The sequence below is a fragment of the Biomphalaria glabrata genome, chromosome 10, assembly GCF_947242115.1.
Source record: "Biomphalaria glabrata chromosome 10, xgBioGlab47.1, whole genome shotgun sequence".
NCBI lineage: Eukaryota > Metazoa > Mollusca > Gastropoda > Planorbidae > Biomphalaria > Biomphalaria glabrata.
The window spans coordinates 5,479,486-5,507,061 of NC_074720.1; the positions used below are offsets into that span (position 1 = coordinate 5,479,486).

Here is a 27,576-nt window from a genome sequence, read left to right on the forward strand (position 1 = left end):
ATATATATATATATTATATATAAACAAATATCTATCTGTTTTAGGGGTAGCTTTCTTTTTCTTTCTCTTAACTGATACAGCTTCGTTTCTTTTGCTAGACTAGATGATAGATCACTAGATCTATACTAGAGTCTAGTCAAATGTGAATATTGATTCCTTTGTTATGAATTTTGAATACCATGAATCTCACTGCTAATATATATTTAGTGTCTGTTCCAGTTTCTTTTAAAATGACTTAATCAAGTTAATGTTTTCTTGTGAGTATTGAAACCACTTGTCTTGCGTTAAGGGGTCCCAGAGGATGCATATTATTCTAATATTGGCAGTAATTGGCCTAACCAAGGTAAATAACATTTTAGTTTTAAATTATATTTTAATAATTTTATATTCTTATTTGATTTAGATAAGACTAATCTAGAATTAGATCTCTAGTAATCTAGTCTAGTTCTAGAATCTATTTGAGTATTTCTTTTAACAGATATGATATAATAATATAATCATTGGGTATAGCCGCAGGGCAGCGGAGGCTTGGATTTTGAGTTTTCCTTCTCCTAGATGGGTAGACAACCAAGGCTAACGAGCCCCTCCTGCCCGAGGCTTACTGGTTTAGGCACCAGTTGCTCGTCTTTGCCCATTCTCCTGTCTGTGGTAACAATTCTGCCAGGCTCAGTATCTGAACCACTCGTGAAGGCCAGGAGTTGGACTGGTTGTCAGAGGCTGTTTGAGATACATGACATTGGAAGCATTTTATAGGTAATGATGGGCTTAATGCCGCTTAAGACCATTTACCCCTTCCGGCGCTAACAACCTTGCGGAACCAAATGATTGAGTCAGACTGATAGTACTATAACTATTAATACATGCCTAACAGCTGTCTGTGTCAGCACTATTGAAGTTGGTGAACTGATGCTGCGAGGTGGGGGAGGGGCTAGCTAGGGCATGTGACCATTGACATTGACCACTGGGGTGGTAATTTGCTATTTATATACGAGCAAAATGACTCTGGACCAGAAGAATGTTTTTTTTTACATTTCTATGGTCTAGAGGTTAAGTTCGCTTAGTGTGTTATTGCTAGGCGTTGTTGTCGTTTCCGGGGTCACTGGTTCAAGCCTTGGTCGGCGCAGTCCCTTAGTTATTTTCGTAGCATTTAATTATTATATCTAACTACTTTTTCTCTTAAAAACTTGGTCCCTGGTGCTGCTATTCATTAAAAAATTTATGTTTAATATATAATATGTATGTATCACATTTGTTTCAGCACCTAGCTTCAACTCTATGTTTACTATAACTATTAGATTCTAGTAGTGATAGACATAAAAAGTCGTCATGATTATTTTAAATTATTTATTAAAAAAAAATATTTATTATTTTATTTTTTATATAATAATTATAATAATTAGATTCTATAAAACAAAATCATGAAAATTGAAAATGATTTGATAGATTTTTAAATAGTTTCATCGAAATCTGTCTTATCACGCTGCAAGACTACATTGAATTACAAAAAACACCTCAGTCCAGACTGTTTAAATTACCTGTATTTACAATAATAGACTTCCATCGCGAAGAACTTGGAGCAGGTACAGATACCTCTCTGAACATTCTGCCTTTCATTACAGGCGCGGCCATTTTGAATTAAGGCCAGACGAGTTAAAAAGTTGTCTTCATCTTAACAGAATAATTTAAACAAATATTGTCCTCTGGATAGTTTAGATAGGGGTGCCCATTATAAACATAACCTGCGGGCCTTATCCAGTCAGTGAAGGGGTGCTATCAGGCCCCTTATTACTTTTGCACACGGTGCAAACAAAGCCGCAAAATCCCGTTTCAATTGGACTAATTTTCTGCGATGATTCGGCCCATAACATCGATATGACTGAAATTGTAGATCTATAGGCTATAGGTCCAGGTCGGAAAAGGCCGGGCGTCACTGGTTTTTTTTTTATAACAAAGTAAAAAAAATATTGAAGGCACTAGTGCAAGAAGGAGGTCAAGTCACATTTTTATAAAAATGTTGAGTTTGTTATAGATTTAGTCACCAGTATGCACTACGCACCTTCTGAAAAGACTTCCCGTGTGTAGATAATTTAGGCTATAGGGGGCCTATTAGATAGGCTTATGTGAGTGTAGTGTCATTGTAAATAGATGTAGGCCCTACTGCAGATGGGGCTATGTCCTCATATGGTTTGAATGTTTCAACGCAATTATATGGTTAAAATGTTTTAAAGCTATTGAATAGTTTGAATATATCACTACTGTGAGTCTGTTATAGGCCTACGGTTTGAATGTTTCACTCATGGGCGTAGCGGAGTTTGGGGGGGGGGATTTTTTCTCTCCCCCCCCCCCCCGCAAAAAATATATTTGTGTGTGTGCGTGCTTGTGTGTGTACATAATTAATCTTTATTACATTCTGTCCCTTCATTCTTTCGGAAGATGATTATTGTACCCTGGAGTTAGTGGGAAAATTATAGACTCTCCACCATTGCCAGCAAGAGGGTCTGGGGGAGCATTGTGAGCCCCACCGTCAAGCACTATTTCCGGTATTGAAAGCCAACAAAATGCATATTCTGAGGTATCTACATTACATTATCCTGCTATTAAAAGTTTTATTTCAAAAACTTTATGTGCAATTCTTACTGACTTAGATTCTCCCGCGTCGTTCGGCGCATTGGGCGGCAAGCTGCTTCCACAAAAATCTATCCTTGGCAATGTCTGAAGCCTCTTCCCACCTGCTGAAGTGTGGCGCCAAGTTGTACTAGGATGTCCCTGTTTGCGCTTTCCTCGTAATGGTCTCCATATCATCGAAACTCTTATTATGCTTCATTCATTTTGTCGGAGAACATGTCCCGCAAACCTTACCAAGGGGTCGACTCCTAGTTCGGCATAGGATTTCTTTGATTGAGACCCGATCTCTATAACTGACTCCTAAATCCGTCTTAGCAATCTTGCTGCTTAGGCGGCAACTTTCCTTGTCTGACATAGAAGAGACCACCTGGTTGCATGCGGCCTCAGTACGAGACAGCTGGAGGTCACTCACGAAGGCCAAGGGATACACATTTGAGACCAAAAGAAAATCCGCTGCCAAGGACAAACGCAGACGGCGAAAAGAAAATCTAAATCGACCACCTCAGACAATGGTTATGCTTGCCCTGGATGTGGCAAATATGTAGGTCACAGCTGGGGCTGCGCAGCCATTGGAAATAATGCAATTCTCACTAATCTTTGGACTTTAAGACAAGCCTAATTATGGTTTGAATGTTTTAACCTTAAGAATATTAATATATATGTCTATGGTTTCAATGTTGTTAACAGACTTCAATATTTTACAGCTATCAAATATCCGCTATTGAATAGTTTAATTTTTTTACACTGCTAATAAACAGTTTTCTCCAGGCAAGCAAGTGAAAACAGTTTTTTTTTTGTTTTTTTTTTTTTGCTGAAAAGGGAAATTATTTTTAGTGAAATAGTTGAAAAGTACAAGACATATTTAGATTCCTTGATTGTGAAATTTTATAAAGTAAATGATCCCTTTTAGACCTTGCGATATATAGGACGGATGATTTTTAAGGTCATCGGTTTCTTTGGCCCACGGTTAACGAGCAGGGTGTCATGTGGCCAGCACAATGACCAACCGCCTTTACTTTCTCTAACTAAAGTCAGATACCCCTTAGAGTTGGGTCGACTCAAAGGCGCCCTGAAAATCCCAAAATTCAAAATCCCAGTCTTCACAGAGATTCGAACCCAGGACCTCAGGTTCGGAAAATCAAGCGCTTAACCACTCAGCAAATTTTAAGACGTCAAAGACATGGAACCAGTTATCAATACCCTCAGCTCACCATTTAGTGCAGAAGCTGATTCAGCTCTAGAAGACACCTCCAAGCAAATCATGACCTGAGAGAGAATGCCCAGTCAGTTCGTCAGCGGAAGTTTTTTTAGTTCCAGAAGCTGTATTTCCACACTTTAAAAAAAAAAGCCAATTAGCTGCTAAACGTTTACATTATTTGGGTCCAAATAAGTATGTTTTTTTGTTTGTTTGGAGCTTACTAGTTGTTATCCTTGTGACCTGTGTAAAATTATAGTCAGTCAACATCGACCTGTTTTTTTAAAATACTTCACATTAAGTACAACTGAATATTTGTGGTGACATGTTGTGATGTAAAATAACAATTGCTAACTTTTGTTGTATTTCCTCGATTGAGAGTTTTAAAAAATGAAATGTAGGCCCTAAATGTGTAATAAAGTACAAATTTGAATTTGACCTGCTTACTATTGTAAAAAAAATAAAAAATTAACGAAACTAAAAATCTATGGACGTATTACAAGGTCTCCGGAGTTTGCAAAGACCTTCCTTCAGGGAACAGTACCAGGAAAAAAGAAGAACAGGAAGACAGAGAAAGCGATAAGAAGACAACATATAAGAATCAACGGGTCCGCCATTTAAAAAAGAGGCTGTATCCAAGGCAAAGGACAGAGAGAAATGGAGAGAACAATTGACAAATCTTGTGTGGTGCCCCAACGGTTCAACAGGTGAACGTGAAATTTAAATTATAAGACATTACACACAGTTAGCTAGCTTATTTTCTAAGTAGTAAGTACATATTCCCAAATTTCTAGAATGTTGCCCACCCATGACTTTGGCTCACTAAGCGTGGTATTTATCTTCATTACCAATGCCCTTCATATGCGGAACTGAATTTACCCTGGCGTGCTAAATAGAAATAATTGATGGTCCATTAACTCATTGACTGCGGTGTTTTGTTTTAAAAAAAATGCTACTTTTTTTTTAAAAATAAGAAAATGTTCCAAACATGGCTAAAACAAAAATTTATTGTTTAAGTACCAATGATGCTATAGTAACATATTTGGTATCAAAGTAAAGGTAAATGAATGGAGAATGTGAAAATGTAAACATCTTTCTATTTAGATATAAGATACAAATTATAATCTAAATAATATGACACTCAGAAAAAAAAATGGATGCCAACTTTAGAACTTTTGAGACCTAAATTTAGATTTTGTTCTTTGTATTACTGTTGAAACAGCATATTTAGACTATTTACAGCATTTTCAAAAAGAAATGTGATAAAACAGTCAATAAAAGATGATGAATCATTGATTATATTATTATTTTTACCTGTTTTTTTAGTCAGAAAAAAAGTGAAAATTATTGCGCTTTTCATTACTACCAATAACAATAGATACCAGTACTAAATCTATCAACCAAATGCACTCAAATATTATGTACATTTGAATCAATATGATATAGATCTAGATTTGTCTTCTTTTTATTTGCATAGAACATCTTTCATTCTAATACTAGACCAGTGCAAGACATAGGCTAGCGAGAGATCAAAGCCTAAATCTCTAACTAGATGAAGGACAATAAAAATTCTAATTCATTTTACCTAAGATTTAGACATCGAATAGATCATTATTACTGTTCCTTTGTGATAAATTATGGATTTAGAATAGTTTTATATTTTACTTTTATTTAGTAGTAAACCTTTTGGAGTGCAACTTGAACCAGTATAGTGATGGTGATGATTTTTACCAAAAAATAATACTAAAAAAAATTGCTAGAAAATATACCAAGAAAAGGCCCAGCATGGTGGATGAATATTGGATTTAGATCTGCCATTTCTGTTGTTTTCATTTATCTAAGGGTTAGATCTATAGGAATCTACAAAGGTGTAAAGATAAAAGCATAGATCTAGTCAACCTTGATCTACATTCAAGACCTAGCCCAAGGCTAAGGCCTAAGCCTAAGCGTATAAGTATAAGGCAATACTAGATCTAGATCTAAATCTAAATGCTAATATTAATGTCCAAGTCTGCTTCATCCTATCTAAATCTTGATCAAGATCTTCATTATTACAATTCATAGAAGTATAAATAAAACAATAATAAAGCTTCTTCAGTAGTAAACATTGTGGGTGTGTCTTGTGTCTTGAACAAGCATAGCCATGATGTTGTAGATTTTTACAGATAAACAATACTAAAAAAAAAAAAAAAGAAAATGGGGGAAAAATGCCCACAGTGTATGATTATTTGATGTAGATCTACCATTTCCTTTCTTTTTATTTACCAGAAGCTTAGATCTAAAGATATATCTAGATCTAGAGTCCAAGTCTAGAGATAAAAGCTTAGATCTAGTCTATCTCGATCTACAAACTTGAAACTACACCTGACTCCTGACCTAGCCTACTCACCTACTGACAATAATAATAATAGATTTAGATCTAAATACTAATAATATAGAAATATAGATATAATCATATAAATACGCTAAATTTAGACCTACCTGATTGACCTGAATCTAATCTATTTATCTATACATCTAGATCAAATTCTTCATTATTACTATTTATTTGTGATAATTTTTAGAATAATTATAAAGTTTCTTCAGTAGTCAACATTGTGGGTGTGTCTTGGACTATCGTAGTCATGGCGACGTTTTTTTTACATTGTAAAAAAAGTAATAAATAAATGTCTAAATAAAGCCAAAAGCTTCTAATTTCTATGTAAACAAAGGATGAAGAATTCTTTTATAAAGTAAAAATAGTTCCACTGTTGTTAGTTAAAATTTTTAATTTAAAAATGCAACAAAACAAAGGTAGGGTAAGAACGTCTATGGGTGCGTTTAGGGCAGACAGACCGTCTATGGGATAGACGCTCCGCACTCAATGAGTTAATTGAAGGTTTATAACAATGCTAATAGCTATGACACATAGAGCACGCTCATTGGTTGATCTATACGCTTACTAGATCTAGATCTATATAAAGAAACCACTGGGTGGAAAAGTAACAAAATCGCATCATCATGTTTGATATTAGTATCGTCTATTTGGTTGTTCTGGCAGGGACACTTTGTCTCGCACAGGACGATGGCGTTTTCTGCGACTTACCAGGTGGTGGCCGACTCAGAGTGAGTGTTTTTACAATGTTAGACTTACATTAGAATGATGTTATATCTCTGGGTTATATTATTTTATACGCTGGGCAGGGTACGTATCCCGTTAGGGAGACGAACGTATGCCAAAGGCAGTCTTTTTTGGTGAGCTAAAAGGTGGTCGACGTAACAGAGGCGCCCCACGGAAACGTTTCAAAGACCAGCTTAGGCGTCAACTTTCCTTGGCTGACATAGAAGAGAGCACCTGGATGCATGCCGCGTCGGAACGAGGCAGCTGGAGGTCACTCACGAAGGCCGCGGGATACACATTTGAGACCAAAAGAAAATCTGTTGTCGAGGACAAACGCAGACGACGAAAGGAAAATCTAAATCGACCACCTGCGGACAATGGTTAAGCTTGCCCTGGATGTAGCAAAATATGCAGGTCACAGCTACGGGAATATCTGTATTCTTCATTAGTCTTCGGACACGAAGACAAGCCTTATTATTATATTATTATTTATAAAACTTCTTTTCAGTTTCAATGATAGGCTGGTGAAGTATATATGGCTCCTTCTGTCTCTGATAAAATGGAGAAGGGCGGAGGTTTTACATAAATGCGAGACTTGGAAGAGCTTAATCTCCCTCTAGCATGATAAAGGGAATCAATCTGTTACGTTTCCTGACTTGCAGAACGTATCTTTTGTGGCACATCGAAGCTTCTGTTATAGTCACTGGCGACTAGCTATAGGTTCCATTACTTATGAAGGCCTAAATTCAAAGGCTGGTTATGTTAACAAAAGAAAAATGCCTTAATTATGCTGGCATGACATCTGATGGTAGTCTAATTTCACTTGTAACGAAAATTCCCATTCTTTTGAATGAATTTTCTGTTGCCGCTATTATGGAATGTGGAATACACTAGAGGCATTTTGATCATAAAATCATTGCAAAGTGACGAGATTGGCGTCATTTTAACATATTCTAGAATAGTTATGATCAGGACTAAAAGTTTAAATATTTTGACAAATGTACAAAATTTCTTATATAACTTTATGCTGTGTTAACTTTAGAATTGCCGCATTTCGTGTATGTTACCTTCTTGAATTATTTTTAATCTTTCTTGAGTATATTTCTTTATATTTAGGAAGATGCACATTTCCAGATCTCGAAATACACATTTCCCTTTTGGCATGTAGGCATCTCTGCACTATGGTTAATCCAAAACTTTATCGAGGGAATACAATTACAATAACCTAGTTGGCTAAAAAGAAAATATTCACAGATAGACGTACCTTCGTAGTATAAAAATGACGTGTTTTTTTTTTAGACCGCAGTAAACAGCAAAATAAAAGGTCAAAGTTCAACTATTTGAGGCGACGGAGGATATAAATTTGTTTATATCGGAAGGGGCGTGGTGGCTGAGTGATAAATTTAAGTTCGAATCTCAGTGAAGACTTGAACTTTGAATTTCGGGATTTTTAGGATGTTCCACATGACTCTTACATCATCTACATTCTACCCTATAACAAAAAAGGGTGTTTAAGAAAAGTGGTGCTAACGCTGGAAGTGGTAATGGTTTTAAACGCACAATCCATCATTACCTATAAAATGCTCCCAATGACATGCGTCTCAAATAGCCTCTGACAACCAGTCCAACTCCTGGCCTTCACTTACGGTTAACATTTTGACACCACTGACCGAAGCGGCTTTTTCTTCTTATCTTATCTTATATAATTCAAACGCTACTTCAAAAAAGAAGAGTTTTAGCCTTGGTTGGCTACCATTTAGGAGAACGATAACTCTGAATCCAAACCTTCCCTGCCTTGCGGCTATACCCAAACATGTGAAAGACTTCGAGAGACAACGCCGAGGAAAAATCAGGAGCTGGCGAACCTTAGGCAGTTTGTGGCACTCAGCGCTACAACAATGCAGCACCTGCGACGCCACTGATCCCATACTCTATCGGATTTTTCCGTTCCTTTGTCACACCATCTGCGTGGAGAGGAAGGAACATCGTTTACCCAAAGCCCCAACTCCCAAAAATGGAGAGCACACTCCAGCTTCGCCTTTCGGCGAAACACTGGAAGTGGCAGTTCAGGTTATAAGCTCAAATGCTCAACATAGGGGTCACTTTCGTCGATGATATTTATCCTAAGATCCCACTGGCAGCGCTCAGTCAATGCCCCCCCCCCCCATTTAAAGATCCACTCATAAGGAGGGCACATGGAATGTGTGTGATGGTGGTGGGGGGTAACGGAGAAAATGGGAGCGGCGCACTATGACTCATTCCACTTTCCTCTTCTATTTTACAAATGACTCTGTGTACACACAATATCACCTGATAATTAGTGTATATAATGGGAAGAGAATTTTCATACAACATAACAATAAGGCTTGCCTTTGTGTCGGAAGAGTAAGGAGGAGTGCAATATTCTGGGTGTTAACACTGATCTATCTGTGACCTATATATTTTGCCATATATAACGCATAGAAAATCGCCTGGCTTCCAAATAATAGTATGGTGGATTGAATCTTTTCGCCTACCGATGTCTATAAAGCCATGGTTCTAACCTTATTTTTGTATAGCTCTGAGACTCTTTGTGACGCATCTAAACTCCTGGAAAGCTTTCATCAAAAAGACATTTGCTCCTTCATGGACATATGCTGACAAGACTATTTTACAAAGAACAATGATATTCTGGAGGCCAGTATAAAGTGTAGAAACACTACTTAAGATTCAGCAGCTGCGTGGGTCGGACACCTGTCCGGTATAGGGCATGACCACATGCCAAAGAAGTCCCTTTTTTGCGAGTTTAAAAGAAGAAGTCGTTACATTGTGCCCCCCCCCTCACCTTTAAGAAGCAATATAAAGATTAACTTATGTACGATTTTGCCCAGTCACCAGCATAGACTAAAGAGGCCTCTTTAGTCACACAAGAAGTTGCAAAGGGAAAAGATCGTCTCTCGAGACGTAAAATGCCACAGACTAGCATAGATGAACGCAGTTGGCAGCAGATGGCCTCTGAAAGAGGCCTTATGAAGAGCTATCATTAGTGTGATAGGCATTGCCCTTGTAGTTGTTGATGGCTGTCTGACTTCAACAGATTGGTGTCTGGGTTTCTTGTGTGGGTGTATTCGATGTATTAAATAACAAGTAACAAGACCTACACATGTAACATGTAGAAGAACTAAGTCCCAACCGTGTTACACAGGTTTAACTGAAGTTTAATACTGAAAAGGCCACAGTCGAGTCTCTGCCCGTAATATGAAGTTATCCCTTCGAAGTTTTAACACCAACTGACTATATTAACATAAATAATAACACAACTAAGCCGTGACGTTACTAAATGTCGCGTTCAAAGTCAGTCAACTATGGTGCCTCTCTATACTAACTAAATGTCTTAACAATACTAAGTAATGGCCTAACACTAGGGACAAGAATTAGTGATTAAAAAAAAAGGTATTTGGCCGCATCAGATGTGTCGAAAAGTGTAGGCCGCAATTAAAGGTTTGTCAAATCGCCTAAAATACTGCACTCATTCTTAATCTTCGGAATCAACTAACAATTACTAAGACTAAGACTAAGACTGCTTTATTATCCTTACGGAAATTTGTTGTGATTACAAGGACTCTTTTCTCATATAAAGACAACACAACAGAAAAATACACATAAATACAACAGACAACATAAAGAGTTCATTCAGCGACTACACACAGGTATCTTGGTGTATTTCATGTTCCCTGATCAATGAGTGGAGGTGATAGAGTCTGACGGAGTCTGGTACGAATTAAATTATTATTATTAAATGTATTACTATGATCCTAAAAGCAATTAAATTATTAAAGCTGTTTCTTTCCCATACTTGATGTAACAATAAATGCATTAAATGACAAGATTTGAGATGATAAGCTTGGTTCCAAAGATATTTTTTGAAATTTTTTAGAAAATAACTAGCGTTAATATATAATCAACAAGAAATATGTACTATCAAAACTAACTGATGTTATGGAAAAGCATAGAGATAAATTAAACTTTATGAATATTTAAGTCCATTCGAAATTTATTTGTATATCATGAATATGTTCGTAGAGATAATGTATCTTCAACATGTTTGTAATTAGTAATAGTAAAGATAATTGTTTATTTTTTAAAAACTATATCAGTGTCATTTTTTCTAAGTCTACATGTGTCAGTGGCAGACAAAGAACGCGGGGGGGGGGGGTGTCTGAAAGGTCATTTTAAAAATAAAACTGTTGAGTGTTACCCTATTTTAAACAATGTCACAAGAAAGACTTTCAGTACCAGGACTGATAGCTAGAAAACAGTAAAGTAGCTTCCCTTTCAGACCTTGTGGTCTATAGGGCAGATGATGTAAAGGTCATCTGTTTCCGTTGCCAACGGTTAACGAGGGTATCATGTGGCCAGCACAACGACCTACCGCCTTTACTTTTCCCCAACTAATGTCAGGTACACATTAGAGCTGGTTGGACTCAGAGGCGCCCGAAGATCCCAAAATTAAAATCCCAGTCTTCACCAGGATTCGAACCCTGGACCCTGCTCAGCCACCGCGCCTCCACTGATAGCTAGAAGTGTTATCATATTTTTAGTTTTAATTGAACGTATTAATTTATAAATCGATAGTTGTTTTTTTTATCCACTTACGGTGAAAATGTGTTTTTAAAATGCCATTTACACTCTGAAAACTAGGCAGCTATCAAGGGCATCAAATTGACTCTTTACAATTTTTTTGTTTTAGAGAATATATCGAAGCTCTTCCCAAATGTTATTTTGGAGTACACTTGGTTTTTAAAAAAAAATTGTGATAAGTTTTATCAAGATTGGTCAAACGGTTTGGATTTCTTTTCTATGTTGGAAGCGTCACCCAACTCGGGCAGGATTGTGTTTACTGAGTGCCTGAAGGCACTAGGCAGCACGGAAAAACCTTCTCCTAGATACTCCCTCCCCTCCCCCCCCCAACTGAGATTGGACCAAAAGAGCTCTGAGCATGCTTGTCATAGTCTTAGTTGACATTGCATGATCTAAAGTTCACGTCATGTTAATAGTTTAAAAGACACGTGGAATTCCTGATGTAGAAAACAGGAAGTAGAATGAAAAGTTGACTTGAGTTCAGTCAAGTCAAGTCAGTAAGGTTTTGCTCCCGGTACAGGAAGGTTGGACGTTTCCTCCTGGACTGGTGGATATGTATGCATATAGCATGAGAGTCCAAGGACTAGTCATTGTTGATTAATAATATTTGAGAGTTGATTTCATTATGTGCTTATTGAATATTAAGGTATTATTCGTATTTCAATGGATATCTATAGTTGAAGCTCCAGTGTCACTAGTAGTAATTGTTCTTATTGTTACCCGCTGAGATGCGGACGTGATTTGTTGTTAACGTATTGGATACTTTTGATACCGCTGTTATGCGGATAGAATCATTATTTCTTGACTTGTAGCACTAACAAGGAGTGCAGTATATTACTATTATGTTGTAAATGAATAACAAGACGAATATTAGAGACTGATTGAATGGTGTAATACTGGGTTCTTACTTCCTGAAGTGCTCTAGACACGTGACGAGACAAACACTATACGACTGACTCAAGTCCGTTCAGCAGACAACATGAAGATTTTATTTACAACATAATAATAATATACTGCACTCCTTGTTAGTGCTACAAGTCAAGAAATAATGATCCTATCCGCATAACAGCGGTATCAAAAGTATCCAATACGTTAACAACAAATCACGTCCGCATCTCAGCGGGTAACAATAAGAACAATTACTACTAGTGACACTGGAGCTTCAACTATAGATATCCATTGAAATACGAATAATACCTTAATATTCAATAATCACATAATGAAATCAACTCTCAAATATTATTAATCAACAATGACTAGTCCTTGGACTCTCATGCTATATGCATACATATCCACCAGTCCAGGAGGAAACGTCCAACCTTCCTGTACCGGGAGCAAGACCTTACTGACTTGACTTGACTGAACTCAAGTCAACTTTTCATTCTACTTCCTGTTTTCTACATCAGGAATTCCACGTGTCTTTTAAACTATTAACATGACGTGAACTTTAGATCATGCAATGTCAACTAAGACTATGACATTACGCCCTTTCCCTCAAAAAAAGATTTTGTAAAAATCTTTTAAAATTTTAGTAATAATACTATTATATGTATAGTCGCATCTTTTGAGAGAAAAAATAGTATATACAAATGTACAATGTGTTCTACAATCTCTTGCACATGTCTTATCATGCTATCAAAAAATTTGATGAGACTAATATATGGTCTCATTAGACCTTACAATATTTGAAAAAATATTTGTCTGTGTAGACAATACTCATAGTTGTCAACATTATTTGAAAAAGAAAGTTGTCTTGTTTTTGTTTTTTTTACACAAAATTTCAAAGTAAATTCTCAATTTATCAAAAGAATGCTTTCAATATTAATTTTACAAAGGAATGAGCAGCCATGAAAAATGCTCGTATACAAATATACTTAGTTTATCCCATCAGGTTACATAATCAAATGAAAAATATTGACAATGGTTACATGGTCAAATGAAAAATATTGACAATGGTTACATGGTGAAATGAAAAAATATTGACAATGTTTTTAAAATAAATCAATGCAAGTGAAATATCTCTATAATAAATATGTATGTTGTCTCAATGGTTTGTGTACGAAAATAATGACAATGTTTTGACAATGCAACTAAATCATGAAAGTCAAGAAAATATATTCTTCAATGATGATATATGAGGAACATATCTAAATCATCAAAGTCATAAGCATATTAAAGCATGAAGGTCATTATCATGATATTCATTTGGCTCTTATGTCTTGCTGTGAGCTCAAGTTGGTTTAACAAATGTATAAGTTACAATCTTCTCTCAAAAAATGAATAAGCTTTTCACATTATGTAACATCAAATATATTACTTCGAGCCATTAGTAGTGCTCTAATAGTCTTCATCAATCAAATACAATGTTCTTTTCAAAAATCAAATATATTACTTTGAGCCATTAATATTGCTCCAATAGTCTTCATGAATCAAGTACAATGTTCTTTCAAAAAAATCAGTGCTTACATCACATATCAAATATATTGCTTTGAGCCATTGATAATGCTCCAATAAATTTCTCATATTAAATACAATCTTCTCAAAAAATCAGTGTCTTCACACATCATCAAATATATTACTTCACGAGCCATCAATAATGCTCCATTAGTTTCTCATATTAAATACAATCTTCTAAAAAATCAGTGTCTACATCACACATTATATATATTACTTCACGAGCCATCAATAATGCTCCATTAGTTTCTCATATTAAATACAATCTTCTCAAAAAATCAGTGTCTTCACACATCATCAAATATATTACTTCACGAGCCATCAATAATGCTCCATTAGTTTCTCATATTAAATACAATCTTCTAAAAAATCAGTGTCTACATCACACATTATATATATTACTTCACGAGCCATCAATAATGCTCCATTAGTTTCTCATATTAAATACAATCTTCTCCTAAAAAATTCAGTGTCTACATCACACATCAAATATATATTGCTTCACGAGCCATCAATAATGCTCCAATAATTTTCTCATATTAAATATAATCTCAAAAAAATCAGTGTCTTCATCACACATCAAATATATTGCTTCACGAGCCATCAATAATTTTCTCATATTAAATACAATATTCTTCTCAAAAATCATTCTTTGCATTACATATCAAGTATACCTTTTCAAGCCATAGATTAAGCTCAAATAGTCTTCAAAACTGATATGTGGGAAAATAAATTCATCAGTGAAGATCAATGTCACAATCATATCTATACAATTTACAAAGGTTATGTACATTTGAAAAAATGAAAAATACATTTCAATAAATAGTATCACATACTCAGGTTCTAATATGACTGAGTTCTGTTCAAATGGACTATGAAAAAATAATTTACATATTTGCAAAAATTTGGACACATATGACCTTTTGAAGTGTCATGTGTACAAATACAATCAAAGTTATATGTAGAATATATGGCATCAATAGATTCAATGAATTACACTTGTACTGGCTAATGAGTCCTTAACGGTGCTAGTGTTATGTAAAATAGTGTGATAATTATAGTTGTTGACTTATGTGAACAATGTCATTGTTTAGTTATATTACTGATATTTAATGATTTTGTGATGGTGTTGTATCCTATTGTATAATAAACAAAATTGTATGTTGTGCTGCCTTATGTCTAGCTTGCTAACTACTAGTGTCATGTGTGTTTCCAGTTCTAATGTTACTGTTTCGTGGTGCGTTGTCCAGCCCGTTTGTAAGTAATGGATAGTAGTTATTGTCTGGAGTTGAGTTCATGAATGCTACATGTTCGAGTTCGTGAGTGTCGATGGTTGCGGCTGAGTTGTCATAACTGCTAGGACGTCTATGGATTCTATTGTTGCTGTTACTTTGCCATCTGTTTGAAGTATTTCTGTTGTATCTGTTTAGTTCGTAGCCATCACGTCTGGATTGTCTGTGATAGTTCTGAAAGTTGTTGGTATTGTATTGCTGTCTTCTTTGATAGTTCTGGAAGTTGTAATTATCGTTGTTGGTGTTGTATTGCCTTCTTCTATCATTAGGGCTGTAGCTTTGGGTTGCTCTGCTGTTTCTTCTGTTGTCATATTTATTGTCCCTATATGTGCCACTTCGATACTGGAAAGTGCTTCTGTTGATTGATCTACATTGGCTCTTTATGTGACCCTTTATGCCGCAGTTAAAGCAGGTTTTATTGTTGCTGTACTTGCATTTACTTGAATCAGTGTTAATGGTGGCAGCTATTTGATGGTCTCTTCTGTCGATGGTGTGATTGGGATGGCTGTCTTTGAATAAATTCAGGTTAGTTATGAGTTCTGTTTCGTTTTTTATTTTCTTCTCTTTCAGGAAAGTGAAAACGTTGTCTGTAACATTCAATAGTACGCTGTCAATTAAGAACATATCAATGATTTGGTCTGGTTTCTTCATGTCACAGTTGGAGAGTTCGAGCCACTTTAAGATATTTTGCTTAATTTCGAAAATAATTCTGTTGTAATCACCGTTCTTTTGCAATCTGATGTCTCGGAAGAGTTTTCTGTAATGGTCCTCGGATTTGCCAAAGTGTTCGAGGAGTCTGTTTTTCACAGCCTTGTAGTCAGTCTTTTGTTCAGGTGTCAGGGTGGCTATTATGTTCAGAGGTTCACCTGCGAGATTGGCGAGTAGGTGCTTGGCCATATCTCTGGGGGACATGTCATACGTTGAGGCTATGTGCTCAAATTGCACGATGTAGTTTTCAAGACTTTCATTTTTCTCATTGAACTTATGGAACTTTGAAACGTATGGTTTGGCTTGCTGTGTCAGTGGTTGTAATATGTTCGGATTCACTTTTGCAGCTTCCAGTTTAGCTAACTCAACTTTTCCCTCTATTTCTTTCATTTCTTTCTGATGCGCTCTTTCTGCCGCTCGTTCATCTCGTTCCGCTACTTCACGTTCTTTCTTTTTTAATTCTTCCAATTCTCTTTCGATAAATTCTCTTTTCTTTTCACCCTTCAATTCCATTTCTCTGGCCAACTCCAAGATTTTATCATAGGTAGACATTGTTGATAGGTATGGGCTTAGGCTTCAAGTGTGTATGATGTCAATAAATATTAAATAATCTTCAACGTGTATAAAGTCAACAAATATATAGGATTCCAATCTGTATGTAGTATTAACTGTGTAGTGAGTGCTTAGTTATCAAAATACAAATAATAATGTCTCACTTTGCATGTATCTTTGATATTTAAATAATAGATGGCCAATAAATGTGTTGAGTTTGTAATCAATGTGTGCCAAATACAATGTACAAATTTGTCAATAGTAATAAGTGTTGCGTCAAAATGTACCAACAAAATAATCAGAGTACGAGAAATGTGTCAATACAGAATAAGTACAAGAGCTCAAAAATAAGGCTCTAATTCAAGTGATAGTATATATGTACACAATATTATTACTTCAAATATATCTTTGTAACATGTTATATGTGCAGTGAAAAAATGAAATGAAAAAAAAATTAAATTAATAAGAGAATAAAGAGATAAATTAAAGGATAGGTGACGAACACAAAAACAATATAGATAATAATACAGTCTGCTCTAAAAGAAATTAATAAATAGAAGAGTTTGACAGGAGAATCACAGATATGTACATACAAGACTTACACAAAACAAACAATATGAATACGAAAAGAAATTACACTACGATTGTACAAACAAAACTATCTACCACTAAACAAAAAATTTCCAAATGATCTAGAAGTCCCTACCGAACAAGGCTGGTCTACTCGGACCTTATTAGGACTAGGAGAACAAAAAGAAAATCCTAAAGATCCCTATCAGATGAAGTGAAATGGAACGGAACAAATAAATTGTGCCGCTTCAGTCTCAAAACATAAGACAGACCCACGCCGACCGCCCTTTAAAGTAACAAATATCAAAAATGAAAAACAATTTAATATGGTTACAAGAGTTATCAATCACTAACTCTATATATAATCAACTTCAATTACTGCTATACCACAGCAAAATCAATGTACTTTATTAATCATATAAATATATTCAATCCTTAATTATAACTTACAGACTTTCTTTTGTAGACTGATGTAGATTAATCCTCTCTTGTAGCTTGTCAAATACAAATACAGCTTGAGTAGTTCAATAATAATCCATGGGTAAGGTAACTAAGTAATCCGATTGAGAATACACCTCAATCAACTCAATGTGAGCATCAAAGTAGTAGTAAAATAATCCAGTCATGTGCCATAAGATGGCCCAAATGCTCAAGTAATGTCAAAAAATATTTCCCCTTGACCTTTACAATTAACACAAGTCCAACAGGTAGTCCAAATAATCCAAAAAGATAATCCAAGAGTTAAGTGTAGTAATGCAGGCACGTGTTATTTCTTCGGCGTACAACGATGACTAGGAGAGCGCCAATAGGTACAAGTTAGTCCAACTTCAACGTCAAAGATCAATAATCCAAAAGTACTTGAACATTCGTATAAATAATTCAAATAATCCAACAGTACTTAAGTGGAAAACTTCAGCTTAGATAATCCAAATATGTAAAGTCTCTGAAAAATTAGAATGACCATAAGTGAACAGAGGTCTAAATGGAGGACCTTCTGTATAGCAATGTAAGGTGAAACCTCGACAATGCAAGAGCGTGTCAAGAGTTGGTGACGAGCGCTCACGTGGAAACGATGTATCATCTGTCTTCAGGCGACGCCTTGAATTTTTCACCCACACAAATGTATCAGCTGTCTTCGAGCGACGCCTTGAATTTTTCACCCACACAAATGTATCAGCTGTTAGGTGCGACGTCCCTATATAAGCATTGACCAGGTTTAAAATATACAAGCTATAGATGTTAAGTTCGAATTGGTCAATGATAAAGTGGACTCTAGTAAATACGGGTCAGGTCAACCGGTGAAAAAGTGCAGGCTCAGGTTAGTTCAATGATGATCTACTTGAATACTTGTGACTGGTTTCGCTTGAGTGGTGTCTGAGTTTTGAGTCCGTGCGTGTCTAGAACACAACATACTGGCTACCAAAAATGTAAATGAATAACAAGACGAATATTAGAGACTGATTGAATGGTGTAATACTGGGTTCTTACTTCCTGAAGTGCTCTAGACACGTGACGAGACAAACACTATACGACTGACTCAAGTCCGTTCAGCAGACAACATGAAGATTTTATTTACAACATAATAATAATATACTGCACTCCTTGTTAGTGCTACAAGTCAAGAAATAATGATCCTATCCGCATAACAGCGGTATCAAAAGTATCCAATACGTTAACGACAAATCACGTCCGCATCTCAGCGGGTAACAATAAGAACAATTACTACTAGTGACACTGGAGCTTCAACTATAGATATCCATTGAAATACGAATAATACCTTAATATTCAGTAAGCACATAATGAAATCAACTCTCAAATATTATTAATCAACAATGACTAGTCCTTGGACTCTCATGCTATATGCATACATATCCACCAGTCCAGGAGGAAACGTCCAACCTTCCTGTACCGGGAGCAAGACCTTACTGACTTGACTTGACTGAACTCAAGTCAACTTTTCATTCTACTTCCTGTTTTCTACATCAGGAATTCCACGTGTCTTTTAAACTATTAACATGACGTGAACTTTAGATCATGCAATGTCAACTAAGACTATGACAATGCTATAAGCATGAAAATAGCGCTATATAAAAGCTATAATTTTATTTACCTATTACATACATCCTTACAGTCTACTTTATATAATAGATTCCTATCTATTACTCTCTGTTTTTGCTTCAGAACGGAGAGCGTAGCTCTGACCCCTGCTCACCTTGTCTCTGCTTTCACGGAGAACTCCAGTGTGTGAGTGCGATGTGTGCCGGTCCAGAATGTATCGACTGGAGAACGGAGCCAGGCCAGTGCTGCCCAACCTGCCCTAATGGTCAGTTTAGTGTATATGTGTGTTTTAACTCTTTTGCTCTATTTTGTATCTGTTCCAGTTTCTTAATGTTTTCTTGAGTTGTAGCACAAAGTTATTAGTTGGCAACAGTTCTCTTTCATCATGACGTCTAGGACATTGTTCATTTTGTGTATTATTTATTTTAAAATCTCTTTTTCTTCTTATTTTTATTTTCTTTCGTTTTCCTTTAGGTTCAGGGGCGGACTGGCTATATGGGCATTCGGGCAAATGCCCGGTGGGCAGGTATCCAAATGGGCCGGTAGAACCATAGTAATCATCTTTTTTTGAAATCACGTCTGTATTTTAAAAGATAAGGGCGGCATGAATGTCAGTATGGCGCGTATTAAACTGTTAAAGCTTTTATAGTATTCTCTTACAAAAGGGTCCCTCTGAGCGACATATTTAGCGCGTATATTCACTGTGTCACAGCTATCGATACATTATCAGACTTAACATGTTAACATGATGATTTTGAGGACAGGTAGACCTAGAATTGGGTGTCCATCATATAATACACAATTTATGGGCCGGATAAAATAGAAATGCCCGGGCCGATTATGACACCCAGTCCGCCCCTGTTTAGGTACCATTGTATCTTTACGATGTTTTTTTTTTCATATCGCTTTCTCTTCTTTTTCTCTCATAACGAATTTGATTGCCGAAGTAATCAAAGCAGGGCCGGCCTTCAGCAAAAAGGAGGCCCTAGGTGAAGTGAATAGGGGAGTCCCAAATGAAACAGAAAACAAAATTACGCAATCTCTAAATCAACAAATAAGTTAATAAGTTAATTCATTTAACTTCATAGAAAATTCATCATCAGCAGACTAGAAATAACGTTTCGACATTTCACCAAATTGAAGAAGGAATGGTCTTCTAACATAGGTAGTCGAACAAGTAGATCTTAACACTTGTGAATAAATCTTGAATAAAAATAGAGTCTTTAAGTAACGTCTGTATTATATAAGATAAGATAAGCTCAGGGGCGTAGTTAGAAAATTTCCATCCTTTGGGGGCCAGGGTCTTGACCTCTTTAGGGGCCCCTGCATTTTGTGTAATATTTAATGTAAAAAAAACACTTACTTGGGGGCCCCCACTTGAGGGGAGGATTTTCAAATTCTTCCCACCACTCCCCCCCCACCCTAGCTACGTCACTGGATAAGCTAGTACACTGGCGGATCCAGGGGGTGGGGTGGTAGGGCTGATTGCCTGTCCCACACTCGACCACTTTGTTAATAACATATACTAATTATTTAAGCTTATATTTAAAAAAATTCATTACATTATGATTTGGTGATGGCTGGGTTCCATTTTGTTTGTACAAATCACAGTTTTTTAACAGAATTAGTTACTATGATATAAGCCACTTTTCTATATTGTAATAACTGAAGTGAGGCAACTCAACGAGACATAGACGTTTATTTACACTGAGACAAACACAAAGGGGCATCTGCCTTGAGTACAACATCTCCATATTGGCACTCTACTTGGGCGGAAATAGTTTTTCTCTAATGTCAACATCCGACTTGTTTGGTCACAGATAGTGCGCACCTTCTTTCTGCACTATCTTGGATGGCGGTGCGCATGGCAAAGTCATAACATTGCCCCCGTCTTAGCACTTTTCGTCCCGAAAAGAAACACTGCAGCTGAGGTTTGACAGTTCAGGTGGAGGTCGATCAATGGGAGCCACAGGCGGCAGGGGGCCTTTTGTCCACGAAGCCATCTGCACAGTCATCCGAGGCCGTCGCTTCCTCTTCTTCCAGTTGGCCAGTGTACGCTTTGACCTCATGACGATAGTCTCTGATACCAGCCACTTAACACAAATGGCCGTTGTTTTAAGACGCCAAGTCAGCGGACCTTTTCCATGGATGTCTCGCGACACAGTTGTAGGCCCACTGGTAGCCATGATTTCAGGCACATAGTCTTTCTCAGCCTCATCTGTAAGGTATGCCGATGAAGCATCCTTGTAATGTTCTTCCACCGCTACACCAGGTTTCGCTGGAATTAATTCACAACCGTTCAAGTCACTCTCTCTGATGTGGGCAGAAATATACATTTCTGTCAAGTTCAGATCTTGTAGCTGGGTATCTTGGCATGGGCACTGTCCCCGCATGGCGCCGCATATACAGTTCATGTCAATCGTCTGGATGCAGTTGCCAAGCATCGAGTTCTCTCTTATGCCGCTGCCAAAGTCAAATTCGTTGTTTCTGTCTCGGCCATTGTTGGGGCCCGTATTCACAATTTCACCCGACGTCATCCAAGGCAAGGAATCAGAAACGGTCTTGAGGCTTTCATGGCTTGAATTCTTATGAAAGGTACTGACAGATAAACAGAGGTCTTTAAGGTCCACAGCAGAAAGCTTGGACGCAGACCCAACGTTGTCTTGATCTGTCCGGCTCATTGAGGTACTGGTAACAGGTACAACAGGAACAAACACTTCAGGCACATAACAGACTTCTCTTGTTTCTTCATTTGTTTCTTTCCTTTCGATTTGAAACATACCGTTCAGATCATCGCAGCAATCGTCGTCACGTTTCTCGCCTTGAAAGTCATCCCCGCCAGACTTGCCCACAACACAGTCACAGACAGCGCTCCAATCCCCAGCGCCTCCGTCACCACTGTTTGTGCAGCCACAGTCCTGACCAGGCAACTGCTCCTTCCCTAACGAGTTTATTCCTCCTTTTGCTTGCGACTTAATTTTATCACTTTGGTCTATTCGGCCTTCTACTTGCAATACACTTTCATCTACTTTGTTCAACATTATGTTCCTGCTCATGTTTCCCATCTTGTTCCCAATCATGTTCAGTTGTTCATCAAATGCATCCACAAAGTCCTGGATCTTGCCCATTACATCAACAATCCCAGGGTCAATTTCAAATTGATAGGTCTCCGGATCTTCCTCTTCATCGATCAGAGCTTGCCGAAGACGAGCCGTGAGCGTTTCCCTGCTACCGACAGGTTTTAAACCTCGGTCTCGAAGCTCTTGTCTTAGCTCTTTAATTAAGAGCTGATGTAATAGCTTCAACGATGCCATAGAGATCTAATCCTACCTCCTCTCGTTGAGTTGCCTATAAATCCCACTTCTGACAACCAATTGTAATAACTGAAGTGAGGCAACTCAACGAGACATAGACGTTTATTTACACTGAGACATGACAAACACAAAGGGGCATCTGCCTTGAGTACAACATCTCCATATTGGCACTCTACTTGGGCGGAAATCGTTTTTCTCTAATGTCAACATCCGACTTGTTTGGTCACAGATAGTGCGCACCTTCTTTCTGCACTATCTTGGATGGCGGTGCGCATGGCAAAGTCATAACAATATGTTGGCCGATATTATGGGTGTGTGGGGGTGGGACGATTACGTAAAAACACAAGCTTCGTTTATAATCCTATATTTATTTTTAATATTATATCTAATCCACAGGGCCAAACTGTCTACTTCCCGGTGGGGGCACTGTAAAGCCCGGAGAGTCTGTTGTTATAAGTGGAAGTCGCACGTGCACATGTCCAGTTCTTACTACTGGTGTACCCTTGGCCCGCTGTCGTTATCCCGTGGTGGAGAATCATTGAAACGTATACTAACATTTTACAATAAACATGTAGGCCTACATTGTATTTCTGTTTTTTTTTCTTTATGGTTTAGAACTATAAAAATAAAAAAGACCCAGATGTACATAATACTTGAAAAGTCGTCGTCTCTTACATAATTTTTGAATAGGTAATATTTTTTATTGTTTTGCTTTTCCACCTTCCCCCACCAATAATTCATTTATAAAGAATGAAGACATATCAAACTGGCAAACAACACAACAGCTTTAACGCTTTCTCTCCGTAATTATTTTCCACGATCCGAAGGAATTATTCATTTTCCTGATTTGTGTATGACTACCCTGTTATGATTAAACTTCACTAACTTTTTAGCTTGTTATCAGTAAATTTTATATTAGGTATAGAATTATAGGAGAATGCGTGCTCTTTTTATATAACATAAATTAAAGTTTATAAAAACAAAAAGTATTTTAATTTAATGGGGTTAAATCAACGTTGCTATCGTCAGTTAGGAGAGAAAGAGTTAAACAATATCAAGCATGAAAGTGCAACAAGAACTGCTCAAGTCATACGTAACATTTATGCTGTCGTAGTGTCTAGAGCAAGTGTACACAAGTATGTCACATGCAAATAGACATTCTTTGCCGCTTCCAAATGTAGCAGGGGGGTGGGGGAATTACTTATTTAAAAAACAAGGCTTATATTTAATTTGCCTTTAGGCGCTCAGTACTCTGCCTGATTTGGGTATCGAACCTCCTTCATAGGTAGCCAAGTTCAAGCGTACTTGAAATGTGCACGAGAAGATTCTATAATGAATATGTTTTAGTCCGTCATTTTCAAACTTTTCAGGGGCTACATTGTGACATACTAAGTTGCCCAAACACCAGAACCTGCTCTCTTCTTTGCTGACTATATTTGCTGTTTAGGGTCAGGGGCTGCAGGAAATATTTATTTTTTTAGACTATTTTACCTCCACCTACCGAATTGTCAGTTTGGGTTTGCTCCCTTAGACATAGACCTGACTATGACCCATTTAACCTTGCCCCTTTGAATTGATGGTATCACACAGGCCAATAGGATTATCTTGAATAATAATAGGATACATAGTGTAGCTGGCTGTACGAAAGTTCACATTCTGTTTTTTTGAGTTGTTGATTTAAAACTGTAAAGAAACGAGAGAGATGAGGTCATTTATTTTAACTAAGAAAAATAACGTGGCAGAGTGGTAAAGTGCTTGGCTTCCTAATCAGTAGTCCCGGGCTCAAATCCTTATGAAGACTGGGATATTTTTTTTTTATCTCGGCCTCTTTTGGACCTCTCTGAGCCCACCCAGATTTAATAAATACCAATTTGAAACTGTCAGGTTAAGTTGAGCCATAGGCTATTGAAACTTTAGGTCAGTAAAAGCGAACAAGAGCTTCCTCTTACTAGCTTGATTGAACAGTGTGTTCTGTCTGGAAGAGGCTCTTATAAGTGTTTATGTTTACACTCATTTCCAGGACTCTCAGACTAGAAACGTGGTCGAAGGCCGTGTACACCGGGAACCACTACCATTTTCCTACTCTGTATCAGGCTGGATACGCCTGGATTGTTGACTAGGTCAAGGGAGCTCCTTTACAACCCCGCACAGTGCTAAGGGAATACTCTCGCACCCGTTAGGCACGCCCACGGGAGTCATGTTTCGCTTCAAGTTTCTTACAACCGTTTCCACCTGGGCGCCAATATGAAGCAGCGTAACATGCACGGGTTAATGGGTACCTGACGTAAGTTGGGGGGAAAATAAAGGCGGTTTGTCGTTGTGCTGGCCACATGACACCTGCTCGTTAACCATGGGCCACAGAAACAGATGACCTTCACAGCATCTGCCCTACAGATCGCAATATATGAAAGACGAAAGTAAACAATGAAATCTGTTAGACGATAATTACATAATTCATTGAAAAAAAAACCCAATAAAGTGGGAGAAATTGTTTTTAAGAGAAATACAAAAATGGTTACTAAGAAACGTACAAATTAAAACGGAACACTTTAACACACATACTCAAACTTTGGTAAACACTGAATTTTAAAAAATATTTTTATTAGGTAGTACATTTAATTCCAATTGTTTCCATAACAATGTCTCAACTAAAGCAAATCTTTAATTTGAAAAAAAGGCTCTTTGAATCAACTTTGATTCTGTATTTTTTTTTATATTTGTTTTGTTTATGGATCACGATTTGGCGACCAGAATTTTTTTTTCAATGGAACCCATCACTGTATCAAATAAGCGTTATAATTCTGCAAGCTATCTAAAAAACACATTAAAAGTGAAATCTATGCTTATTAGAAATGTCCCATGTACAGAAAATGGGATTCGTGTTTTAGTAGATAAATGAAAAAGTAATTGTTTTTGTAGATTTTTTATAAAATAGAATTATACAAATAATTTATGAATAATTTGTCATTTTTACAATTTCTTTTAAAAATTTAATTTTTTAGGACAAAAAATGCAAAATTTTCTTATATAAAAAGTCAATTGAGTTCTCTATCTCACTCTATTACGAAAATTGTGTACCAAAAGGTCAATCTTCAAAGGCAGATAACTGATGGAAAAAGACGTTATCTATTTTAAATTTATATAAGAAAAAGAAAGAATTACAATTTTAAAGATCAACCACAAAAAGAAAACATTAGTTTTCTTTTCTTGTTTAGTAATATTGTTTTAACTCAAATATTATGTAAATTCTATATAAATTACACAATTTAGAAAAAATATTTGAAAAAATCTAGAAGAAAAGAATTAGATTTATCTTTCAATCGCAGAGTTTAATTCCAAATGTGCTTCTATAGCCTCGATTTGTAAAACCTACATCGGCAGTGTGGCATTTACGTTGATTGTTGAATTTTGAAGCCAAACTAACTAGGTTCATATTCTCAGAATTAGTAGTTAAATTTTTTTTCTTTTTTTAATTTTTTAAATTTGTCATGAATAGTAATATGTACCTCGTAAACCTAAAATAAATGATAATTTTGTCTGAATATACTCATAGGCTATATTGTATCAGAAAATGTACAGGAACGGAAGACATAATTTCACGTTGTTTATCTAGAATGCAATATAGATAGAGGAAGGAAAAGATAAGGTATAATTCACCCTTCAACCTGTTTAAATTATATTGTTTTAAATGTTCAGTCTTTATTTTGCATTCAAATGATTAATCACCGTCAATGTTTCTAAATAGTAAAGGCTAGTGGTCATTGTTAGTCAATTCTTAGTTCAGTGGAAGTACACAGCGGCTCTCGAGACGCATATTAGGCTCTTTGACTCCTTACTTCGGCACTTCAACACACATACACAAACTTTGGTAAACACTGAATTTTAAAAAATATTTTATTTGGTGGTACATTTCATTCCAATTGTTTCCATAAAAATGTCTCAACTAAAGCAGATCTTTAATTTGATAAAAAAAAGGGCTCTTTGAATAAACTTTGATTCTGTATTTTTTTTAAATATTTGTTTGCTTATGGATCACGATTAGACGTCCATATTTTTTTTCTATTAAATCCATAGGTGAGTGAAAGATGTGTTTTAATTCTGCAAGCTATCTAAAAAACACATTAAAAGTGAAATCGGTGCTTATTAGAAATGTCCCATGTACAGAAAATGGGATTCGTGTTTTAGTAGATAAATGAAAAAGTAATTGTTTTTGTAGATTTTTTATAAAATAGAATTATACAAATAATTTATGAATAATTTGTCATTTTTACAATTTCTTTTAAAAATTTAATTTTTTAGGACAAAAAATGCAAAATTTTCTAATATAAAAAGTCAATTGAGTTCTCTATCTCACTCTATTACAAAAATTGTGTACCAAAAGGTCAATCTTCAAAGGCAGATAACTGATGGAAAAAGACGTTATCTATTTTAAATTTATAAAAGAAAAAAAAAAAGAATTACAATTTTGAAGATCAACCACAAAAAGAAAACATTAGTTTTCTTTTCTTGTTTAGTAATATTGTTTTAACTTAAATATTATGTAAATTTTATATAAATTACACAATTTAGAAAAAATATTTGTAAAATCTAGAAGAAAAGAATTAGATTTATCTTTCAATGGCAGAGTTTAATTCCAAATGTGCTTATATAGCCTCGATTTGTAAAACCTACATCGGCAGTGTGGCATTTACGTTGATTGTTGAGTTTTGAAGCCAAACTAACTGGGTTCATATTCTCAGAATTAGTAGTATAATTTTTTTTTCTTTTTTTAATTTTTTAAAATTTGTAATGAATAGTAATATGTACCTCGTGAACCTAAAATAAATGATAATTTTGTCTGAATATACACATAGGCTATATTGTATCAGAAAATGTACAGAAACGGGAGACATCATTTCACGTTGTTTATCTAGAATGCAATATAGATAGAGAAAGGAAAAGAAAAGGTATAATTCACCCTCCAACCTGTTTAAATTATATTGTTTTAAATGTTCAGTCTTTATTTTGCATTCAAATGATTAATCACCGTCAATGTTTCTAAATAAAAAAAGGCTAGTGGTCATTGTTAGTAAATTCTTAGTTCAATGG

At 36.1% G+C, this 27,576-nt stretch overlaps 2 protein-coding genes across 3 annotated transcripts in view; one reads left to right on the forward strand and one right to left on the reverse strand.

The window, feature by feature from the left end:
- LOC106074127 (nuclear pore complex protein Nup160-like) overlaps positions 1-6,495 on the reverse strand; it is a 33,641-nt gene extending 27,146 nt beyond the window's left edge. The window contains exon 1 of one of the 2 annotated variants that reach the window (XM_056043756.1): positions 6,302-6,495. Coding sequence is in view for 1 of the 2 variants with exons in the window: in XM_056043755.1 (XP_055899730.1) it covers positions 1,536-1,629 (94 nt within the window). In the remaining variant the exon portion in view is untranslated. Of the gene's footprint in view, positions 1-1,535; positions 1,694-6,301 lie in introns of those variants that run through there. The other variant, XM_056043755.1, reaches the window with a different exon arrangement.
- A 267-nt stretch (positions 6,496-6,762) lies between these two features.
- Positions 6,763-23,068, forward strand: LOC129928650 (von Willebrand factor C domain-containing protein 2-like). Its single transcript, XM_056043757.1, has 3 exons — positions 6,763-6,925; positions 19,298-19,439; positions 22,885-23,068. Exons 1-3 carry the CDS (start codon positions 6,821-6,823, stop codon positions 23,028-23,030), a joined length of 393 nt encoding a protein of 130 aa, XP_055899732.1. The 5' UTR covers positions 6,763-6,820; the 3' UTR covers positions 23,031-23,068.
- Positions 23,069-27,576: the final 4,508 nt, after the last annotated feature.

Excerpts from the sequence above, each read along its gene's own strand:
- LOC129928650 (XM_056043757.1), top strand. The coding sequence starts at position 6,821 with ATGTTTGATATTAGTATCGTCTATTTGGTTGTTCTGGCAGGGACACTT. Across the intron at positions 6,926-19,297 it reads CAGGTGGTGGCCGACTCAGA|AACGGAGAGCGTAGCTCTGA; the intron begins GTGAGTGTTTTT and ends TTTTTGCTTCAG. Across the intron at positions 19,440-22,884 it reads CTGCCCAACCTGCCCTAATG|GGCCAAACTGTCTACTTCCC; the intron begins GTCAGTTTAGTG and ends TCTAATCCACAG.